Source organism: Euphorbia lathyris, chromosome 9 (assembly GCF_963576675.1).
Source record: "Euphorbia lathyris chromosome 9, ddEupLath1.1, whole genome shotgun sequence".
NCBI classification, from domain to species: Eukaryota; Viridiplantae; Streptophyta; class Magnoliopsida; order Malpighiales; family Euphorbiaceae; genus Euphorbia; species Euphorbia lathyris.
The window spans coordinates 65,820,102-65,842,287 of record NC_088918.1 but is presented as its reverse complement, the minus strand read 5'-3'; the positions used below and the strand labels follow the sequence as shown (position 1 = coordinate 65,842,287).

General features: G+C 33.8%; 1 protein-coding gene across 1 annotated transcript; it reads left to right on the top strand.

The window, feature by feature from the left end:
• Positions 1-5,724: 5,724 nt before the first annotated feature.
• Positions 5,725-19,243, top strand: LOC136207395 (subtilisin-like protease SBT5.3). Its single transcript, XM_065998659.1, has 13 exons — positions 5,725-5,784; positions 6,137-6,511; positions 7,589-7,733; positions 7,813-8,217; positions 12,566-12,689; positions 12,822-12,919; positions 13,082-13,246; positions 13,628-14,289; positions 14,376-14,473; positions 14,553-14,795; positions 15,225-15,336; positions 16,050-16,227; positions 18,690-19,243. The coding sequence occupies exons 1-13, from the start codon at positions 5,725-5,727 to the stop codon at positions 19,241-19,243; spliced, it is 3,219 nt and encodes a 1,072-aa protein (XP_065854731.1).
• The last annotated feature ends 2,943 nt before the right edge of the window (positions 19,244-22,186 follow it).

Here is a 22,186-nt window from a genome sequence, read left to right as displayed (position 1 = left end):
CTGGTGATCGATATTTCGGAAAGAAATCAAGCTAACTTCTACCAGCAACAAAAGTAAAGAAGTAATAGTAACAAATGCCAGATTTGAACAACTCAAACATGTACTTAGGTGCATTTGGTCGTTCATTTTCATGCTTCTGTTTGTCTTTTCACTTCAAAATGGAGAGTTTTAAGTGTTTGATTAGTGACCTTCTGTTTGCCTTTTACACTTGAAATGCAGCCTTTTGCAAAAGCATAGAATCTGCTTTTTGGAAAAACAGCTTTTTCCATCAGCAATAACAAACAGTAGGTAAAACAATCAGGTCCTTAATCATTTTTCGAGTATGAAAATACTGACAAATCAAGTAATTATTAACAGATTTTTCAAAACATTATTGGGGGATTTTATTAGGACTTAGTTACATGTTTATGTTTGTATCAAACTCTCTGTATATATATGCGATTTTTTTTTTCTTTTATTAAGTTAGTAGTATACTTAGATGCTAAATTGTTTGTTTGTTTTTTTTTTATTTGATTTCTATTGTATAGATTTTAACTTTAAAAAAAGAATATAACATATAACATAAATTCACGTCGGACCAGACGGAGTTTGAATTTTTTAAGTAAATCACAAGTCCAATTCATTTTATGTACGGATTTATACAAGTTTGGATCGGGCTGAGTTAAACAATAAATAAGTATGTCTGAACCCAGCCATGAAGAGTGTGTTTGGGCACACAATGGACCAATAAACATGTCTATTGAAGCAAGAGAAATGACTTGTTATAATTGTAATAGGTAGGTAAATTGCACTCATGATCCTTTAATTTTCATTATGACTCGTGAATTTTACACTTTACCAATATTATGACCTTTTTTTACTATTGACCAAGTCAAAATGACCAATAAAAATTTCTAGATGGAAAAATCCAAGAATTAAAATTGTTTAAAACCATATTTTCGATTTTCTAATCACCAGTTTCGGTCTATTCCAAACAATGATTTTCTCTCTTATAACCAAACAACACCTAAATTATCTCAAAACCAAAAAGTTCAAAAGAGTGATCATCTTCATCAGGATGGATGATTATCTATTATTGAAGTGATCATCTTCATCAACCGTACAAGAGATCATTTTGCTACTAAAGTGCAAAGTTTATAGATTATAATGTTATATTTTGAAATTAAGAGGTCATAATGAAAGTAAAAAGTAAACTTGAAGGACCATGGATGTAAGTTGCCTAATTTTCATGTCTAGTACAAACAAGAAAAAAGAAAAAAAAAACAACTAAATTCTATTTTCCATGTTGAATTGTTCTGCAATTTCCGTTATGTGGCTTTTGACTACCATTATGACGCTGTTCTACTTTAAAATTCTAAAATTCAAGAGCATGTATTATTCATTACAAATAGGAAAAATATATATTTAAACCCTTATCAATTTAAATTTTATTGATTAGTCTTGATTTTTTAATAGATACATTCAGCTTTTAATTAATTATTTTTAAATTGATAAAGCCTTTAATCTTTTAAATGGAGCGTTATGTCATTGATTATTTTTAAACACACAAGCTTTTAATCTGATTCAAACTTTAATTAGCGCAAACAAAACCGTCAATATGTCACTATTTTAATACGTTAATTAACATATGAATCGTCAGTTAATTTCTTAACTATTTTACTTTACAGTGATATTCTGACAGTTTATACATGCTACATGGAGTTTGAATATTTGCATAATTGACTCGTCAAATAGGAATTTAATATAGTTAAAAATAATTGATTAAATACTTAATATATCGATTTAAACTCAGTTTACTCGACTAATATTTATTGGGAAAATTATAAATTTGAATCAAATGGAAGATCAATTTTAATTTACATATTTAACCAATTTACTCAACTTACTATATATTTAGACTATGTGTGTATGACTTTCCCAAAATACCCTTAATATATATATATAACACTTAGAAATTTTTTAGCCTTTTGTCTTTCTCCCTCCCGTCTGAATTCGCAGATTTCACAATATGCGAAGTCTGCGAACAGTGGCGAATCCAGGATTTGAGGGAACGGGGGGCAAAATACTACGTAAAAAAATTTTAGACAAAAAATGTAAAATTGTTGAATTTTTTATGACAAAAAATGCAAAATTGTTCAATTTTTGGTGACAAAAAATGCAAAATCGTTCAATTGTCATGCATTATTTTCATGATTTTTTTTTATAAAAAACGTAAATTATAATGTTTCCGACTCGTAATCATCCATTTCCGGGATTCTCGGGTTGTTACGCATCAAATATCCCTAACGTTTTGGGTCAGGTGAAATTTTACCCCTAACATCTAAAATGATGCAATTTTACCCCTAATGTTTGTAGCCAATAGCAATTTTATCTCTAACGTTGATAAATTGGATCAATTTCAGACACTATTATAAAATACAGTCATTTTTTTCTTTATTTTGCACCAATTGCATATCAATTTTGTAATTTTGCACCAATTTTACCTCTAACGTTGATAAATTGGATCAATTTCAGACACTATTATTCATGACCGAGAAGATTGTTTGATGAATTATTTCTCAAATTGACCCAATTTATCAACGTTAGAGGTAAAATTGCTATTGGCTTCCAACATTAGAGATAAAATTGTACCATTTTAGACGTTAGGGATAAAATTGATCCTGACCCAAAATATTAGGGGTATTTTTGCACTTTAACCCTTAATTTTGGATTTAATTTTTTTTTTAATGGGAGGGGGGGGGGGGGGGGGGGGGGGGGGGAGGCAAATGCCCCCTTTGACCCCCCAACATTCGGCCCTGTCTGCGAAGATAATGTTTGGTTCAGTAGATGATTTTAATAAGCAGATTTCGCAATATGCGAAGTCTGCGAAGATAAAAGACATGTTTTAAAGCATTTTTTATTTTTGCATATTGCGAAATCTGTGAAGTGGTATATATATAAAAAAAAAACATAACAACAAGAAATTCAAACATTAAAATCATAATATTATCAAAATTTACAACAAGATTGCCACAATAACAACATTAAAATCATAACATTATCAAAATTTACAACAACATTGCCACAATAACAACATTCAAATCATTTCAAGGTCAATGTGACGAATTTTGATGGAAATTTCTCCCTGTATCAAAAGAGAATCTACGAAAAAAATTTCCTCTGCATCCCAGTACATCGCCTCCTTGAAAGCGATGTTATGTATTCAACCACCTTTAGAAAAATTTAATCGTGTTAGGAAGAAAAAAGACGATTTGGCTTCGCGAAAAGAGGATTTCGCGAAGTCTGCGAAGAGAAATGTGCAAGAAAGATGATTTTACTTCGCGAAGTCTGCAAGGAGAAATGTGACGATTTTACTTCATGAAAACAGATTACGTGAAGTCTGCGAAGGGAAAAATCATGAAATTTTCTCTTCGCAGACTTCACGTAATCCGTTTTTGCAAAGTAAAATCGTCCGTTTCAGACTCTTTCTCCTCGCAGATTTTCGCGAAACCAGATTACGCGAAGTGATTTTCTAGAAAAAGCGAAGAGAAAACAATAGATTACTTACATTTTTCCGCCCTTTACCATTAAAATCGTCAATAACCATAAGATAAACGCAGAAAAACGATGGTAATAATGTAGAATAACGATTTCTTCGATCCGCACAAGAAGAAAGAAACCAAGAGACGAGCAGAAAGGAAGATGAAGAATCAAGAGATGAAGAGAGGAAGAAAAGAAAAACATGACGATGAAGAGAAATTGTGCATATTTCGCAATATAAAGGAAGAGAGGGAGATCAAAGGTGTGAAAATCTTCTGGGGAATAGAAACCGTCGTGCGCCAAGGAAGAGAAAGGGGAAGGGGGAAGATGAAAAGTTGAGGTATTTTGGAAAAGTCACATACAAATAGTCTAAATATGTAGTAGGTTGAGTAAATGGGTTAAATATGTAAATGAGTCTCCCATTTGACCCAAATTTGTAATTTTCCCATAGTTATTTTATATCAATTTTCATTTAAATAAATATTTGACACCAAGAGCATTATTGTACTGATTTTCTATGCGAATTTGTGCAGTACTTTGCACCAAAATAATTCAATAGAGAAGGAGATTAGATTAGGCAAATAATATTTGTCTTTTTTTGGTTGATTCGTGAAAATGACTTTTTTTTTTTTTTTTTTTTTTATAAAAAGCCATATCATTTCATTAATTTAACAATACAAATACATTACGAGAATGAAGAGGAATAAAACCTCCCACCCATATAGGCTACATCCACAAAGGGAAGAAAACAGACTACAAAGAGTAGTAATAAGACTACAAAGAGCAATAAAACTCATAAAAGGTACAAATAAAACAAGCAAAGAAATCATATCCTTCTCGTACGTCGAATCCCGTTGAAAAACCTCTGCAATCCATGCTTCATCATTTAGACTCTTCCGGACATTCGGATCTAAGTCCTTTCTGTTTTTGCAACCACGCAGATCTATAGATCTACGGATAAGATAAACCTTTTCCGTTCTTGCTAAGACCGAAAAAAGAATAAATGAAAGAAATATAGCTAACAGTTGTAGATCTGATGGAAAAAGACGTTCAATAAGGAAATTCGTGAAAATGACTTGAATACTACTTACTAGTCCAGTGTCAGTCTATGAAAATGCTGTTTTTAAAATGCCACTTTTGTCCTATTTTGTTTACCGAAGTCCCATTGGCATTGGATTGTAAAAGAATGAATTTCTCATCAAAGACTGATTTTTTATTCTACAATATAAGGACGGACTAGGTTTGAGCTTTTAGCATAAATTCGGATTTTGTTTTAATCCTTACAAGGATTTTGGTTTAGCATATTATGCATTGTGGATGTCTGCTAATCAAGGGCGAAACCAGTAGTTTTTCTACCGATTTCATTTTATAGAGAAACTGGTAGATTAGCTACCGGTTTTAAAAAAATATATAATTTAAAATAATTAATGAGTCCAAAAATAAATAGTTAAGGGTTGAAATTAAATTAAAATTTTAAAAATATAGAGAGACCGATTTTAAAGTTTTCCTTTTAAAATTTTGAAAAGCCTAAAGATACACAATACCATTAATTATTTTCTTTTATTATGAAACTGGTAGCTAGTCTACCAATTTCTTTACATTTTCAAACTAACAAACTAACTATTAGTTTCATTCTAATCAGTAGAACTTCATAATATGAATAATGTTTAACGAGGATCCTTATATGAATTTATTTCTCATAACTAGTAGTTAGTCTACCAGTTCTTTATAATTTGAAACCGATAGATTAACTATCAGTTTCATTCTAATTAACATAACTTTAAAATGGGAATAATGCTTAACCAGGACCCTTATACGAATTAATTTTTCATAAGAGTTCCGTTTTAGAGGCAAAATCCGATAAATTCTAAGTCTCCAACTCTCCAACAAAGACAATAAAAATGGAACTTGGGTGGAATTAAAAACTAAGAATCGGTTCCTTAACAGTAGTCTATTATTATTGAATTCATTCTTATATACTAACTCCTCCTTATTGTGCTCTACTAAGCAATATATGTTAGACTTAGGATCTCAAAATTTGAATATATTATAGTGGATTACTATACCCAGCCCCAATGTCACACTTCCAGCTCCGAAAAAAGACGTAACCGCCCTTTAACCAAAAATTAAAAATTCCAAACCCTCTCAAACTCTCTCAAACTCTCCCAAATACATTTTGATCCGAAATCAAAGACAACACGTTTGATGGAGAGCAATCTGTTATCACCGGGAAGAGACGAGAGTGATGCTGTGTCTGAAGTTGAGGTATTTTTCCGATTGAACTTCCTTTGATTTCTGTAAATTTTTTGAAAAAAAAAACGCTGGTTTCGGCCCTCGGGCGTGTGAGCATCACGCCCCACCATGTGGTGGGGCGTTTGAACATCACGCCCCACCATGTGGTGGGGCGTGATAGCCACACGCCCCACCATGAGGTGGGACGTGATGTTCATACGCCCCACCACATGGTGAGGCGTGATCCTCATACGCTCCACCACATAGTGGGGCGTGATGCTCACACGCCCGAGCATATTTGTGGCTGCTTTTTCGGGTTTAGACACCGAAACGCTGTAGAAATGTCGCGTGTTAGAATGTAATGTTCGTTATTTATCATTTGTAGGAGGTTTCGTGGGAAGAATTTGGCGGAAACGACATTGATTACAGTTCGCAGTTTTTTCCCCAACAAACGTTTCAAACATATCATGAAGCTGTTAACTGGGCAAAACAGACGGCAATTGGGATCGACTTCGAGTTAACCACAGCGTCGCACAAGACAGGGGGCAAGTCAAAGTGGATATTGGTTAAATGTGCTCGTGGTATTAAGAATTATAGAAGGAAAAGGGATATGGATACGGATGCTATACTACGGAGGGATACAAAAACAAAGTACTGTGGTTGCAAATTCCAGATAAAGGTTCTGAAAATCGCTGAATTAGGCGGTTGGGTGGTGAATGGGATTGCTGGAGATAGAGGACAGCACTGTCATCAGTTGACTGTATATCGTCAGGGCTACAGACAGATGAGCGGACTAAGCTCGGGTTCCAAAAAACTTGTTCGTGAAATGAGTTCTGCTCAAGCTAAGCCTTGTGCTATTTTTGCTGCAATCAAAGAAAAACATCCGGATGATTGCCCGACACAAAGACATATCTATAACTACAGGGAGAAAATCAGGACTGAGAGCTTTGAGGGTCGGGATGTAATCGGTCAGTTTTATCGGCTTGCTATAGATAAGGAATATGTACATTGGACACAAGCGGTGTCGGGCAGCAATGTTGTGACTCACTTATTTATGGCACATCCTACATCGATCACACTGTTCCGATCTTATTACTTGTTTGTTGGTATGGATTCAACATATAAAACAAACAAGTATAAGATGCCATTCTTTGAGATCATTGGAATGACGCCTTCAAACAAAAACTTCTTGATCGCATATGCAATCATGAAGGATGAAACTGAGGGAAGTTATATGTGGGTGTTACAAAAATTGAAGCTTTTGCTCCAACCTGATGTGCATCCAACAGCCATTGCTACAGACCGGGAGTTAGGACTGATGAGGCCGGTTCGTGAGGTATTTCCTCATAGTCATCATTTATTGTGCACATGGCATATTAATAAAGATGTGGAGGATAGAGTAGGCAAGTTGTGTGGAGTGAAGAGTTTTGGTGAAGTTTTTAAGAATTCCAAATGGAAACGTATAATTGAAGCCCCGACAGTAGCCGACTATGAGGCGGCAGTGAATGTCATGAAGGATACTACTGCCAACTGGCCTCGTGTGATAGAGTACATGGAGACCACATGGCTAGTGCATAAAGAGAAGTTTTGTCGAGCATGGACGAACAAGGTGTTGCACTTAGAAAACACCACAACCTGTCGAGTGGAGAGTTCACATGCACAGTTGAAACAGTGGTTGAATTCATCTACTGGTGCACTCGATACAGTGTGGGCGAAGGTGCACAAGGACATTGAGGCTCAGATCGAGCCGATCAAGTAAGACATTTATTCTGTTATTTGCTTTAATCTTTTAAAGTGTAATACATTAGTTTTGTAATCCTTTAATGTATATAATCAGATACTCACTCGAGGACTCGAGAAGAAGATCTGCGGTGGCTCACTGTGGAGCACCTTTCAAGTATCCCGACTTACACGTTTCACATTACTGCTTGCGTGTACTAAATGGGGAGCTCAAGCGTATGCACAGATTGAGTATGGATGTGGTAAGTGAATGCGGATGCGTGTTGTCCATGACTCATGGCATTCCGTGTGCATGTGAGCTTAAAACATATATTGACACAGATGAATCGGTCCGTGCTAACCGCATCCATCCTTTTTGGAGATCTCTTGCGTTTGAAGGGTTGAGTGACATACCAGTTACTGCTTCCGTATATGCTGACAGGTCTGAGGATCACCGGTTTTTTCACTCTCTTGTGGAAAAGGTTGAAAAGTTAGATCATTCAATGGTGCGTAGCATATCGATGATGATTCATGATCAGATAAACCCGGAACAAAGTGGCTTCAAAGAACCTGAGGTCAAAGACACTGTTAGGGGTAGACCAAAGGGGAATTCATCAACGAAACGGAATCCGAATGCATGGAAGTACAGTCAGGCACCACGAGGTCGAGCACGGTCCTCAGGTTCGAGGAGTAGTCGTAGTCGAGGCCGTTCCTCATCCTCATCTGTGCATAACAACGAGATGTCGGGTATATTTTATTTTATTAATATATATGTTGAAGTTAAAGTAAATATATTTTTATTGATGAATTTCATATATTAATATTTTCAGCTGGATTTGATGCGGATATCGCCGGTTACCACCATTTACATCGGGTTCAAGGTCTCATCGTACCATTTATTACTGGATTCTATGATGTTGTAGCAGATGGCAACTGTGGATTTCGTGTTTTAGCCGATGCCATCACCTATAACCAGGAGGAGTGGAAGCTGATGAGAGTGCTCATAGAGAATGAGATGTGACAAACCGTGATCTGTATGCGCCAGTGTACGGGAACGGATTTGATGCTGCCCTCACGCGTATTAAATGGGCAGGAGCGGGGTGTAGTGAGTCCCACTAGATGGTGAGTCCAGATGACTTATATGCTGCTGCATCTGTTTTGAATGCAGTAATATTCCTTTTTACTACATCACAGTTAGGATGTTGCACTATACTGCCGATGCGTTCGGACGATGGAAGACCACCAGAGCGAGAGATTGTGATTTGTCATTTGGGGAGTTATCATCACTACATACGTCTTTATTTACATCCTGCATTTCCAGTGCCTCCCATTGCCACCCAATGGCGTATATTTCATGATCCGAGTGTTCGTCACTTGGACAATCTATACGCTGAAAGGAGAGAGGCTTGGACTAGATTATATTAGTTTTATATGTTGTAATTAATAATATTTACTCATTAACTTATATTATTGTTACTGATTTTAGTTAAAATTGTATGGTATTTTTAAGTTTTAAGTACAATTCTGTAGTTACGGGTTTAACGACCTATTTACGGGTTTAAAAAGCTATTTTTTTTGCCAATCCGACACGCGGGCGTGTGGATATCATGCCTCACCGCAAGGTCGGGCGTTTGGCTATCACGTCCGATCACGCGGTGAGGCGTGTGGCTATCACGCCCGACCACGCGGTGAGGCGTGATAGCCACACGCCCGCGTATCGGATTGGCAAAAAAAAAGCTTTTTTCCTCTCCAAAACCCATAAAAGGGCATTTTCGTCCTTTCACGGGGTTAAAGGTGGGAATTTGGGGCTGGATTTAACAACACCCTATATTATATCATAAAAGAAGGATTTCTACTCAATTAATCCTATAAGTTCAAACACGGGTTATTGGGTTACTTCTTAAAGCGCATATTAACATTAAGTAGATAGCGGAAAAGCTCAAACCACAAACTTGCATTATCGATCATGTTGTTCCCACATCAAAGTTATTTGGAAGAAACAACGACTAATCCACGATCTAAGAACGAAGTCTCCTTGTAAAGGAGAGAGGGGGTGTCAATTTCTAGAGAGAGGGAGAGAAAATTTGTTTTCTTAATTCTTATGTATTTATATCTAACTTAGGGCCCTTTATATGCGCTAAATATATTTTTTTTCCATAAGAATTAAACAATATTAATTCTAGGTCAACTAGTATTCTAACTTCCTTATTAGACTATTGTTCCCATTAAACAATTACTAAATTAGATAAGATTAATGCAACTAGGATTCCTAATTATCTAATAACACAATTAGATAAAGTTGTAATCTACTCGAATCTGAATTAGTATGGCGGATAATTCCTACATCTCCCACTCACACGTAATAAATTCGAGCTTCCATTTTTATTTATATTCGCAAATAGATCGTGCGACCAACATGCCATTGAGAGCATCATTGTTGTACACTTGTTAAGAGATATATAACGCCTCGATATTAAAGTATTATGGACCTGTTAAGGATATACAAACTGTTGTAAAGTATATAAAAAAAATTGTATGCCATTCATTATCCTAGATTTTTCATTACATTCCATGTAACTTTACTTAGATATCTATAATATTCTTCTTCAAAAAAAAATATCTATAATATTCTATTTTCACAACTATACATACCAGTATAATTATCCAGAATGTGAAACATAAAGACTTGAAATGTGTAAATGATAATTGTTCCCTTCAACTTCACTCCTTTCATCATAATTTGAATTTGCTTAACTAATCGGTCCCTTTCCAAGTTGTATAACCATCTAGCCCATGAGAGAATCCTTCTAAGATAGTCACATCCAAATTGTACTTCTAGAATAAGTTAAGGTTCAAAGGATAAGTTTTCGTAAACTATAATAACTTAATAACGAAATGAGCTTTACACTAGGAAAAGTTGAGATCAATTTTTTCCATCTCAGGGTCACTCAGCACACATGATATGAACTCATGTGCTATAGTGTTGTTTCTTATCTTTGAAGAGAGTGCATATCTTAGCATGAGGCATGAAAGTGTCACCTTCATCTAGTGCTTAGACATTTCTTGATTGCTTAGTGAAAAGATAAGTTCGAATAAGCAATAGCTTTATTCACGTGTGGTCACACGCTTCTCAACTTCATTAATCAAGTGGCCGGTGATAACATCTCTTCTGTTGAAGAGTAGCAATCCTCTTACTACTGCGCATAGTTTCTAAGCATAATTCACAACATACCTAATCAAACTCATACTTAGCACTCAATCACAAGCCCGATATGCGGATGGTCAAAGCATGGTGTCTCATCAAGGCGCCATAAAGGTTTTGGGTCTAAAGACTCAATAAGGAGTATCACATAAGTTACACCTATAACACCTATAATTAAGTGGTGCTCTCATAACGAGCCTATCTATTGCTTACTATTTTATAAGCCCATATGCCCCTCGTATGACCGTGATGGGTGAAACACCATCACAACCAAGACGCATATTAATCTTTCGTTGGACATTTTGGATTGGTATCTTATTGCCTCATAGTTTCACTCTCCCAGATCCTCAACCCGTCAAACATGAGTAGATCACTAATCCTGGATACTTTGGATGATATATCCGCACACGTAAATCATCATTAGAGATTACTGCCTTATAATTAAAGGATTGTCAAAATTATAATGTCTCAAGACTAGAGTATACACCAACAATTTCTAACTATGAGAATATCATCAATATATAATGACAAAATGAGAAACTTAGTTCCAGAGCGTTTTGTATAGACACAATGGTCTTATTCAATTAGATTGAAGTTGTTCGAATTACATTATGAAAGCGAATGTACCATTATCTCGAAGATTGTTTAAGGCCGTTACTATATTTGATCAACTTGCAATTGTTCACATTCTTACAAGTTTTTTCATGTAGATTTCTTTATCGAATTCTCTCTCTCAATCGTCTATTCTTAGTTTGTGGATCATCATATCTTCTCCCAATGAATCTCGGTGAAGTTGATTAGACCGGTAATATACGACCGTGGTTCATTCTTCTACGGCAATCAATCTAAATGGTTTTCGCATTACAAGAGGTAACCCATAGAGATTATTTATGTTATAATTCCAACATTTTCATATACATTATTTTGATGCATACCAACATCACATCTCTTTCCCAATATCCTTTTGTAGTTTGTTAGTGATCATGTTAGACATCAGCCCATTATGATAATTTGTAGCAACTATTGTTCTATGAACCACTAACAATCAACATCAATCAACATACTAATATAATATAAATACAAATAAGAAAGAATTACAGAAAAAAAGTAAAAAATTGAGAAACAAGCAATGGGCTTATAGTGTACCTAATTTGGGGCTTGGCCAATGATAGCTAATCTTCAATCTGTATCTCTATTTGCTAGATGCTGCTATTCTTTAAACCTTTTAATTCATAGGGATTTGAACTAATTATAAAATATTGCCTCCACATTGAGCGCCAGAAATCACTAATTTGGTGTTCACTAATTAAATGCTTAATCACTTCATTATAAAGCTTCATTAATATAATTTAATTTAATCAAATAATGTATTATATTCATGAGATGGTTACTGTTTCCTAAAGTATTTTTTCAGCTTGTTTACAAGTTCTTGGTTGAAGCTTTCAATTACCAATTTTGTTCTGGATTTCCCTTTCATATTTGATCAAGTCATATAATATTAAAATGGATTGGCTTCTGATGAATTTTATAGCTATTAACGTTAATTTTCTTGTGTAAATGTAAAATAATCTATTAAAAGAAAAATCTAATTCCATTATATCACTAATTAATTACCAATATTTTAAAAGCTGCCTTTAGAATCTAGATCTGTTCAGATTAAAACATAAACTAATATGTTGACCAAAATCATTTATATAAAGAGCACAATCTGCTCTTTCAATTAAGCAAACAAAGACATATGGAGATGATGAAACTTACTGTTTCTCTTTGGCTCCTCTTCTCCCTTTTCTCTTCATTGAAGAATCCAGTAGAAGCTGCTAAGAAAAAGGCATGCTTTTAATCAACATCTTTGTTTTAATTATAATGGCATTTGATTTAGAACATATAGTATAGCTAACTACATTATCATGTTGTTCTTTCAGTCTTATGTGGTTTACTTAGGGAAGAATTCTCAGGGATCCAATCCTTCTTCTTCTCATGATTCCTACTATGAACTTTTGAGTTCTTGCATGAAAAGGTAATGTGTTTTCACCAATTCAGATTCGAGTCGAGATAAAGATCTCTTGACAGTTCGAAAACGTGCTTGTCGTACTTAATGACTCCAACCAACAACTTATTGATCATTTTTTTTCATCATTTATGCACATAGCAAGCAAAAGGCAAGAGAGGCTATATTTTATTCTTATACAAGCTATATCAATGGCTTTGCTGCTACTCTTGAAGATGAAGAGGTTGAGGAAATCTCAAGTAAGATTCACATCACATGACACAACTTCATTATATGTAATATTATTTCAAGTATTGCTTCTACTTCACTCCATTGTTTTACTGGAGTGTATTACTCCGAGAGTATTGTAGAATTTCTATGTTTTACTGTCATTGATTATGTTTGTTTCTCTTGTGAATTAGGGCGTGCAGAAGTTGTATCAGTCTTTCCTAATGAAATGAATGAACTTCATACAACAAGGTCATGGGAGTTTCTTGGAATGGAAAAAAATGGACGAATTCCAGCTGATTCTATCTGGCTCAAGGCAAGATTTGGTGAAGATGTAATTATTGGAAACATTGATACTGGTAAAACACCTATTCACTTTTACTTTCAACTATGTAGCAAAAAAGTCAAATTAAAACCAAGTTAAAGGTTGAATTATACATACATTTTCAAGCAATTTGACCCTGCAAACGAAGTTAAAAGGCGAATCGAACCCTTTTAATCCTTAACATGTCCAAGTAAAACTGATAAATTAGCATCAAGTACAAGACAATGCAATCAAATAGACCAAACACAGGACCAAATTTTGCGTTTTTTCGAATCATATATGCATAAGTTCATTTCGTTACTAGAAAATTGTTGGTTACTGACCGAATTTTTGTAAGTAATCCTTTGATTTCCGTCGAAACAGCTCGTTCCGTCTTCTAGTGGTGTTTCTGATTGAAACCCTGTTGAAATTACAGGTGTGTGGCCAGAATCTGAGAGCTTCAATGACGAAGGAATGGGACCAATTCCATCAAAATGGAAAGGAACCTGTGAAAACAGCAATGGAGTTAAATGCAACAAGAAGCTAATAGGAGCAAGATACTTCAACAAAGGGTTTGAAGCTGCAATAGGAGAAGCCCTTGATCCATCCTTCAACACAGCAGCAGATACAGACGGACATGGCACTCACACTTTATCTACAGCAGGAGGCCGCTTTGTTAAAGGCGCTACCTTTCTCGGTTCAGCCAATGGAACAGCAAAAGGAGGTTCCCCTTTCGCACGAGTTGCTTCCTACAAAGCCTGCTGGCCACTTTGCTTCGGAGATGATCAAACAAGTTGCACACAAACTTGCACAGATGCTGATATATTAGCTGCATTTGATGCTGCAATTCAGGACAATGTTGATATCTTGTCCATTTCACTCGGAAGTCGTCCTCGTGATTACTTCAATCATGCCACTTCAATTGGATCTTTCCTTGCTGTCAAGAATGGGATCGTTGTTGTTTGTTCAGCTGGAAATTCCGGTCCGGTTTCGGGTTCTGCTTCAAATGTAGCTCCTTGGATTCTTACTGTTGCAGCTAGTACAATGGATCGTGATTTCCCATCTAATGTCATCCTTGGAAACAAAAAGCAATTCATGGTACGCAATTATGAATTAACATAACCAATCATGTTTATTTTTTTCACTGAGAACTTTTATCAAACAGTTGGTGTTCAATATATCAGGGACTCAGTTTCAACACAAACACCTTACCAGCTAGGAAGTATTACCCCTTGATTTATTCCATGGATGCTAAATCTGCCAATGCTTCTGCTACAGCTGCGTAAGAAACACAAATCTTTCATTAATATAAAATTGATTAACAAAATTAGGGATATAAATTGGTGTCTTTGGCTTGGCAGAAAATTTTGCTTTCGTGGATCTCTTGAACCAAGAAAAGTTGCAGGAAAAATTGTTTACTGTGTTGGGGATGGATTTAGTGACGCTGAGAAGAGCTTGGAAGTTGCAGAGGCTGGTGGAGTTGGGATGATTCTTGCTTATGAAGATAGAAGTGAAAGGATTTTTCCTCAACCCCACTCTGTTCCTACTTCATTTGTTTCTGGAGAAGATGGTCTTTCCATTTTAGCTTATATGTACAGCACCAGGTAAACTCTTCAGAATTTCAGGTTATCCTGTTAAAATCGCGTTATTTTATTTATACGATTATATATAATATAAATATAAAAAAATAACAATTATGTCAAATAAATCGTATTATTGTGTAAAATATTGGACGATGAGTGATAAATCTGTAAGAAAATAGCTTTGAATGGTGTGGGTATATTTGTTATTAGTGATTTTGCTTTTAAGAGCTTTTTTTCTATCCCACACGAAAAACTTACCAATGTTTTAAGAGGTATATAAAAGATTGGATTTTACAAGCCTCTAAATTGTGTTTAGTGGATTTTAACAAATATATCACACACGTGCTCACTCATTCGATTTTTTATTGTTTTTTTCTGTAACCCTAATCTTTTCTTATAAAATCTCCGATCAACGTTTTGAAAAAAATTACTCAATTTGGCATTTTGCAGGTCACCCAAAGCATATATAAGCGGTGGTACACAAGTTAAGGAAGTTGTTGCACCTATAATGGCACCATTTTCATCCCGTGGACCTAATGCAATTACTCCAGAAATCTTGAAGGTAATAATCAAATTGAAATATGAAAGCTAAAGTCAAAATGTTAACACGGACAACGAGTCATGAATAGACTATCAACCTCGATTTCTAAGAGTGATTAACAAAAGAATTCGTAAATCTATAATATCCAATTTCCTTCGATAATCTCACACTTTTCCGCATATAACAAAAGAAATTGAGAAAAAACTGAACTGCCTTGTAGTTCAATTTGATTCGGTTTGTATTTTGCTAAACAATTTGGTTTTCGATTTGGCTTTTTCTATGAAGAACTGAAAAAATTAAATTGAACTAAATAAATAATCCGACGCTATATATAATTACAATGTAATTAGTTTCATATAATTAAGTACTAAAACATATATTTTGTTTAAGCAAAAGAATTATAAAACAAGCTCATTATTTCCTGTAATTATAGACTAGTTGCAAATGGTATTATTATCATTATTATGGTTATAAATGTTATGTAATATGAATTTGGTATTAGATAATATATTTAAAATTGGATTACAAATATTTAAGAAAAAATAAATATATTCGGTTTTTATCCAAACCAAACTGAATCAAAATGTTATTCAGATCGGATTGGTTCGTAAAATACTGCATATTTTGGTTCGATTTTCAAACTAAACCGGTTCATGCTCACCCTATCTATAATACGGACTATCCGTCACTGATTCTGAGTAGCCAAAAATGATTAGGAATGATTTGTTTTGCAGCCAGATATCACAGCACCAGGAGTTTATATATTAGCTGCATATTCACAAGTTTTTCCGTATAATATAATATCGGGGACGTCAATGTCGTGCCCTCACGTTGCTGGCATTGCTGCTCTTCTCAAAACCATTCATCCTCTTTGGAGTCCTGCTGCTATTAAGTCGGCCATTATGACCACAGGTAGGTATCCGAGTTAATATAAGATATATGATTGAACTTTAACTATCGGTTTGAAGTCTTAGGGCTCGTTTGGTTCGCGGAATAGAGGGGGAATAGAATAGCCTATTCCTAAAGAATAGCTATTCCCACTTTTGGTTGATTTTTTTTATGGAATAGCTATTCCATGAAATCCCTATTCCTTGATTTCATGGAATAGCTATTCTTCAATTTAGGTTAGGAATAGCCTATTCCTAATATTATATTTTTGTAATTTACAAAATTATCCTCCATTAAATCCTCAATCTTCTCTCTAATCACTTTCTCAAATCTTATAAATTTTGGTCAATCCATAATTTATATCATATAAAACGTGAAAAATGGAAAAATGACGAAAACGTTAAAAAATGTAAAAATACGAAAAATATGAAACACGAAACATGTGAAAATGTTACAAACACGAGAATATGCAAAAAATAAAATACGCGAAAAACATGAAAACGTGAACAAATGCGAAAAACACGAAGACGCAAAAAAAAGCAAACACACGAAAAACACAAAATAGGAATAGCGCGAAAAAGTGACAAAACACGAAATATTAAAAAACGTGAAAAATAAAAACACGAAAATGCGAAAAAATACGAAAAAAAAACACAAAAACGTGACAATATGTAAAAAACGCAAACAAAACACGAAAACGTTAAAAACAAACAAATATGAAAAAATACGCAAAACATGGAAAAACGTGAATAACACGAAAAAGTAACAAAATACGAAAAATACAAAAATGCGAAAAAAAAACAAAAAGGGGAAAAACCGAAAAATTAAAACGTGAAAAATCGAAAAAATGCAAAATAAAACACAATAACATGACAAAACGTGAAAAATACGAAAACGTGAACAAACGGAAAAAACAAGAAAACTTGGGAAACACGGAAAAACATAAAAAAACGTTACAAACGCATTTTTCGTGTTTTTAACACTTTTTCATGTTTTCGTGTTTTTCGATTTTTTCACGTTTTTCTTTTTTTTTCACATTTTCGTGTTTTCCACTTTTTTCATGTTTTTGTGTTTTTTACGGTTTGCACATTTTTTGTGTTTTTTCATATTTTGCGTGTGTGTGTTTTTTTTTTGTGTTAACACGTTTATATGTTTTCGCGTTTTCACCCTTTTCCACTTTTATCTCATTTTTTTCTTTTGTTTTTGTGTTTTTAATGTTTTTTTTTGCGCTTTTACATTTTGTTTTTTTACCTCTATTTTTTTCGTGTTTTTACAATTTTTCCGTTTTCATGTTCTTATTGTTTTTTCGTTTTAATGTATTTTTCGTGTTTTTTTCGTCTTTTGTGTTTCCCATTTTTCTATTTTTTATATATTTTTTAAAATAATATATATTAAATATTTGAACAATTTATAGTGAAAAATTAAAATTTTAAAATAAATAAGAAATTACATTTGAAGATAATATTGTCTTTTTAATAAAAAAATTATCTATTCCATTCTACCTTATTCCACCAACCAAACATAGAAATAGTAATTCCTAAGAATTTCTATTCCATTCTTTGCTATTCTATTCCTTTGGAATAACCATTCTATTCCATTCCATTCTATTCCGCGAACCAAACGACACCTTAGTTCAAATTGATTCCATGACATGCTATAAATGTTTATAAGTGTTGCTATTTACTATTCCCATTTGGACAATTTTGCGCTTTTCATAAAAAAATTTCAAAACTGAACTTTTTTCTGGAGAGAATTTGCATGTATGCCTAGGCGGATAAATCTCCCGCCTGGCCTATGGTCAGGCGGACGCCTGGCCTATGGCCAGGTGGGAGATTCTCTCACATGCCCATAGGTCAGGCGGGAGATTCATCCGCCTAGGCATAAAAAAAATTATGAAAAAATGTTGAATTTTTGTGACGAAATATGTAAAATCGTTTAATTTTTTGTGATGAAATATGCAAAATCGTTCAATTTTTTGTGACAAAAAATGCAAAATCGTCACAAAAAATATGCATTATTTTCATGATTTCTTTGATAAAAAAAACCTAAATTTTAATGTTTCCGACTCGTAATCATCCATTTTTGGGGTTCTCGAGATGTCACGCATCAATTATTTTCATCATAATTTCAATTATTGTTTTTCGGATTTGTGATTTTGGAGTGAGAATTTTTAGTTTTTTATCAAAATTATGAGAAAGGCAAAAAAATCCAAACGGAGATAGTGATAAATAAAATGGGAATGGTATTTAGCAATCCACGTGTTTATTGAGTCATAAATTTTAGTTATTTTATGATTAATAATAAAACATATAATTTATTCTCATTAAAGTTATTGAAATTATACTTTTAATGAGAATTTTTTATTTCTATTAAATTTTTCTCGTTAATATCCATTTTTCTTATAATAATATCAGTCGTGCTATTTAAATTATTTCTATAAATCGTGTTAATCATACCTGATTGTTGGTGGATTTGTGATATTGCAGCTAGAACAAGAAGCAACATCAGGCAACCCATAGTAGCAGATAGTCTAAGAAAAGCAAACCCATTCAATTACGGTTCAGGACATATCAGACCAAACCAAGCAGCAGATCCCGGTTTGGTTTATGATCTAACCACAAAAGACTACTTAAATTTCCTATGCTCAAACGGCTACAATTCAACCCAAATGTCAGCATTTGTTGATGATCCATCATTCAATTGCCCATCAAAAAACACAATTAACTTGTTAAACTTCAATTACCCATCAATTACTGTCCCTAATCTCTCACCTAATCTCACTCTGAGCCTGACTCGAACCTTGAAGAATGTAGGGAGAGCAGGGTTGTATACGGTTCGAGTCGATTCACCGGTTGGAATATCAGTAGTGGTTGAACCGGTGACATTGAAGTTTAAGAAGAATGAAGAGAAGAGTTTCAAAGTAACATTAAAAGCTATGGAGAATATTGAAATATTCAGCTATGTTTTTGGGGGAATTTGTTGGTCTGATGGTGTGCATTATGTTAGAAGTCCTATAGTGGTTAAGATGGCAAATACCTAAGCCTAATTAATTAATTAGTTATTAATTTCTAGATGTTAATTCAGAGTAAAATAATTTTATGATTCCAATTAGTGATTTTATTTAATATAGTATTATAATCATTGAAAAGTCACAATATAGCTTCATAAGGATTTCTTTCGCTTAATATATATATAAATTCTAGAATTTTTAGAATTTTTGAATTTTTGAAATAGAATGTAGAAAAGCTGAAATTTTAAAAAATAAATTTGGAAGAAGAAGAACAAAGAAAATTTAAAAAATAAATTAGGAAGAAGAAAAACAAAGAAAATTTTCAGACAAAATCAGTTTTTTAATAATCAAATGTAAATGTTTCGATTTTAGTAATGGTGACAACTATTGAACAAAAATAATTAGGGGTAATTCTTTTTCTTGATGGAGGACTGGGATATCTGTTTGTCAAAACCAACTATGTGCTTATTAATCTTTGTAAATCGAGGACTTTTAGATTGTCGTTTTCAAATTTGGTTATTAACAATCTTAAAATGAAATTTTTAAAAATTTCATGATATTTTAAGTAATTTTAATTGGAATAAGGTGTAAAAATACCCTTAACATTTACAATAATAGACAATTTTATAACTAACGTCTAAAATGGTGCAATTTTATTCTAATGTTAGCAGTCAAGAGCAATTTTATCCCTAACATTCGCAAATTGGATCAATTTCAAACATTATTATAAAACACATATATTTTGTTCCTTAATCTGCACCAATTTCATATCAGTTGGTTCTAAAAAAATATTTCATATTTTCTATGATTTAATAATTGAATTGGAGATTAATATTTATAAATTTGAAGAAATGTTTGATTTTTTTTTGTCCAACTCGTGCAAAATACAATATATTTTTAATTTTTTTTACATCTAATCATATGTTTGTGATATGTTATTAATGAACGATAAAATGGCGCACGTGTGAAGCGTAAATGATAAGATTCATGACCAAAAAGACATTTTAATAAATAATTTTTCAAATTGACCAAATTTATCAAAGTTGGGGGTAAAATTGCTTTTAGCTACCAACATTAGGAGTAAAATTACACAATTTTAGACGTTAAGAGTAAAATTGCTCTTGATTGTAAATGTTAAAGGTATTTTTGCACCTTATCTCATTTCAATTCTTCAACTTTTTTGTTTCGATATCATTTATGTGTTATTTGGTGATGAGAGAGAAAGTTAATGTTTAGAGGGAAAACGCTCTAAAAAGAATGATTTTGAAAAATAAAAAATGAGATTCCATAATAAATGTGATACTAAATAACTTTAATTCTTGAAAATTTTCATTTTGGGGTCATTAAATGCCAAATTTGATAATGCCAATTCAAAAGTCGACAAGAACAAAATCCGTTTTGACAAAAAAAATATCACAATCCGAGCTACATATGGCATAGCATTTTGGCTGCCCACCCTCTCATCCAATCGAGTGCCCATCTTCTTGTGGGGTCGAGCCACAACATTCAGATTTGGGAGGACCCTTAGCTCTCGAATGTTTGAAACCCTTTTATTGAAAGATCGTTACTAGACGGTTTGGAGTTGAGAAGTGTGTCTGACTTGCATCATGATGGTACTAGCGGTAGGGATGTTGATCCTATTTGGGGTATACTTACTCCTAAAGACTAGGAACTTGTACTTCAAATTTCTTTATGTAAGAGTCCTATGGAGGATTCCTGGTATAGGCTCGGGGATAGAAGAGGCTTGTATATATAGTGTGAAACTTGGGTACATGAACCAAATGCAACAGTTTACAGTTGGTATTAATCTTCAACCTACTATACGGATTTCGGTTTGGAATCTCCATGTTCTGCCGAAGGTGAAGAATCTTCTTTGGCGTGCCTTACCTCATTGTTTTCCTACCATGTTGGCGCTGAAGGTTCGTAAGCTACTAGTCGAATAAGTCTACCCGCTTTGTTCGAACTGCACTATGCATCGATCCGTTCTTATGTTGCGCATAGTATTTGGGCTCTCTCGGCAGCAGGGGATATCAGTTCTTAGTATACTTGTTTCAGTGATTTTCTAGTTTGATGTGTCCTCTAAGCTGCATCAGGTTCAAGAGATGGCAGCTATGGTGTGTTGGGTTGTGTGGCTCAACTGCAACGATGTGGTCCACATCTCCTTCACAAATGTACCCTCCAGGTTGCTTTCGGCAATATGAAGATCAGCCAATTCAGAGGAGTACGTGTTCTATCTGCCCGCGGAAGTTGGACTCAAAGTTATCCGTGGAGAAATGGTAAACTTACGTGGATTGCAGTCATACTGTATCATCACCAAGGACTTCGGCATGAGTTTGGGATTAAAGAAGACAAGTCCCAATATATTAAAAAAAAACTAGAATATATAAATCAAATATTCTACCAAATTCAGTTGTTTAGAGTTTGTTTTTTCTTCAACAAAAATGCTTAAAAAAAATTCTCTATATAATTAGAATGGAAGTAGGATCTTTATTTTTATTTGATCTTTCTTTTTTTATTTATTTGACCGAAGGTCATTGCTTCGGCCGATGCCGTCATCTATTCTTTCTTTACACAAACTATGACTCATCTGAACTCTTTAAGTTATATTGGGCCTCCTTGAGGTCAGTCCAAATAACTTAATACGGTAACAGATGGTATATAAATATAAGCATTAATACATAGTGTTTGTTTGATTTCATTTTTTGAAGTTATTTTTTGCTTTTCAATTTCAAACCGGAGATAAAAAAAAAATGTTTCGTTACATTAGCAACTGACTACTTTTAGTAGAAAACTCAATTAATATCTACTACCTATTTGTAATAGCAAACATCAAATAACTAATAACAAACTCTAACAACTGAACCAAATAGCCTAAAATATAATAATGAATATGTAAACTGCAAATAATGTTCTACAAATTAGAGTTGGACACAGATCTTGGAAATACTGGATTGGACCGAACCTAATGAGAAA

Excerpts from the sequence above, each read along its gene's own strand:
- LOC136207395 (XM_065998659.1), top strand. The coding sequence starts at position 5,725 with ATGGAGAGCAATCTGTTATCACCGGGAAGAGACGAGAGTGATGCTGTG. Across the intron at positions 7,734-7,812 it reads ACAGATTGAGTATGGATGTG|ATGAATCGGTCCGTGCTAAC; the intron begins GTAAGTGAATGC and ends ATATTGACACAG. Across the intron at positions 14,796-15,224 it reads GCTTATATGTACAGCACCAG|GTCACCCAAAGCATATATAA; the intron begins GTAAACTCTTCA and ends GGCATTTTGCAG.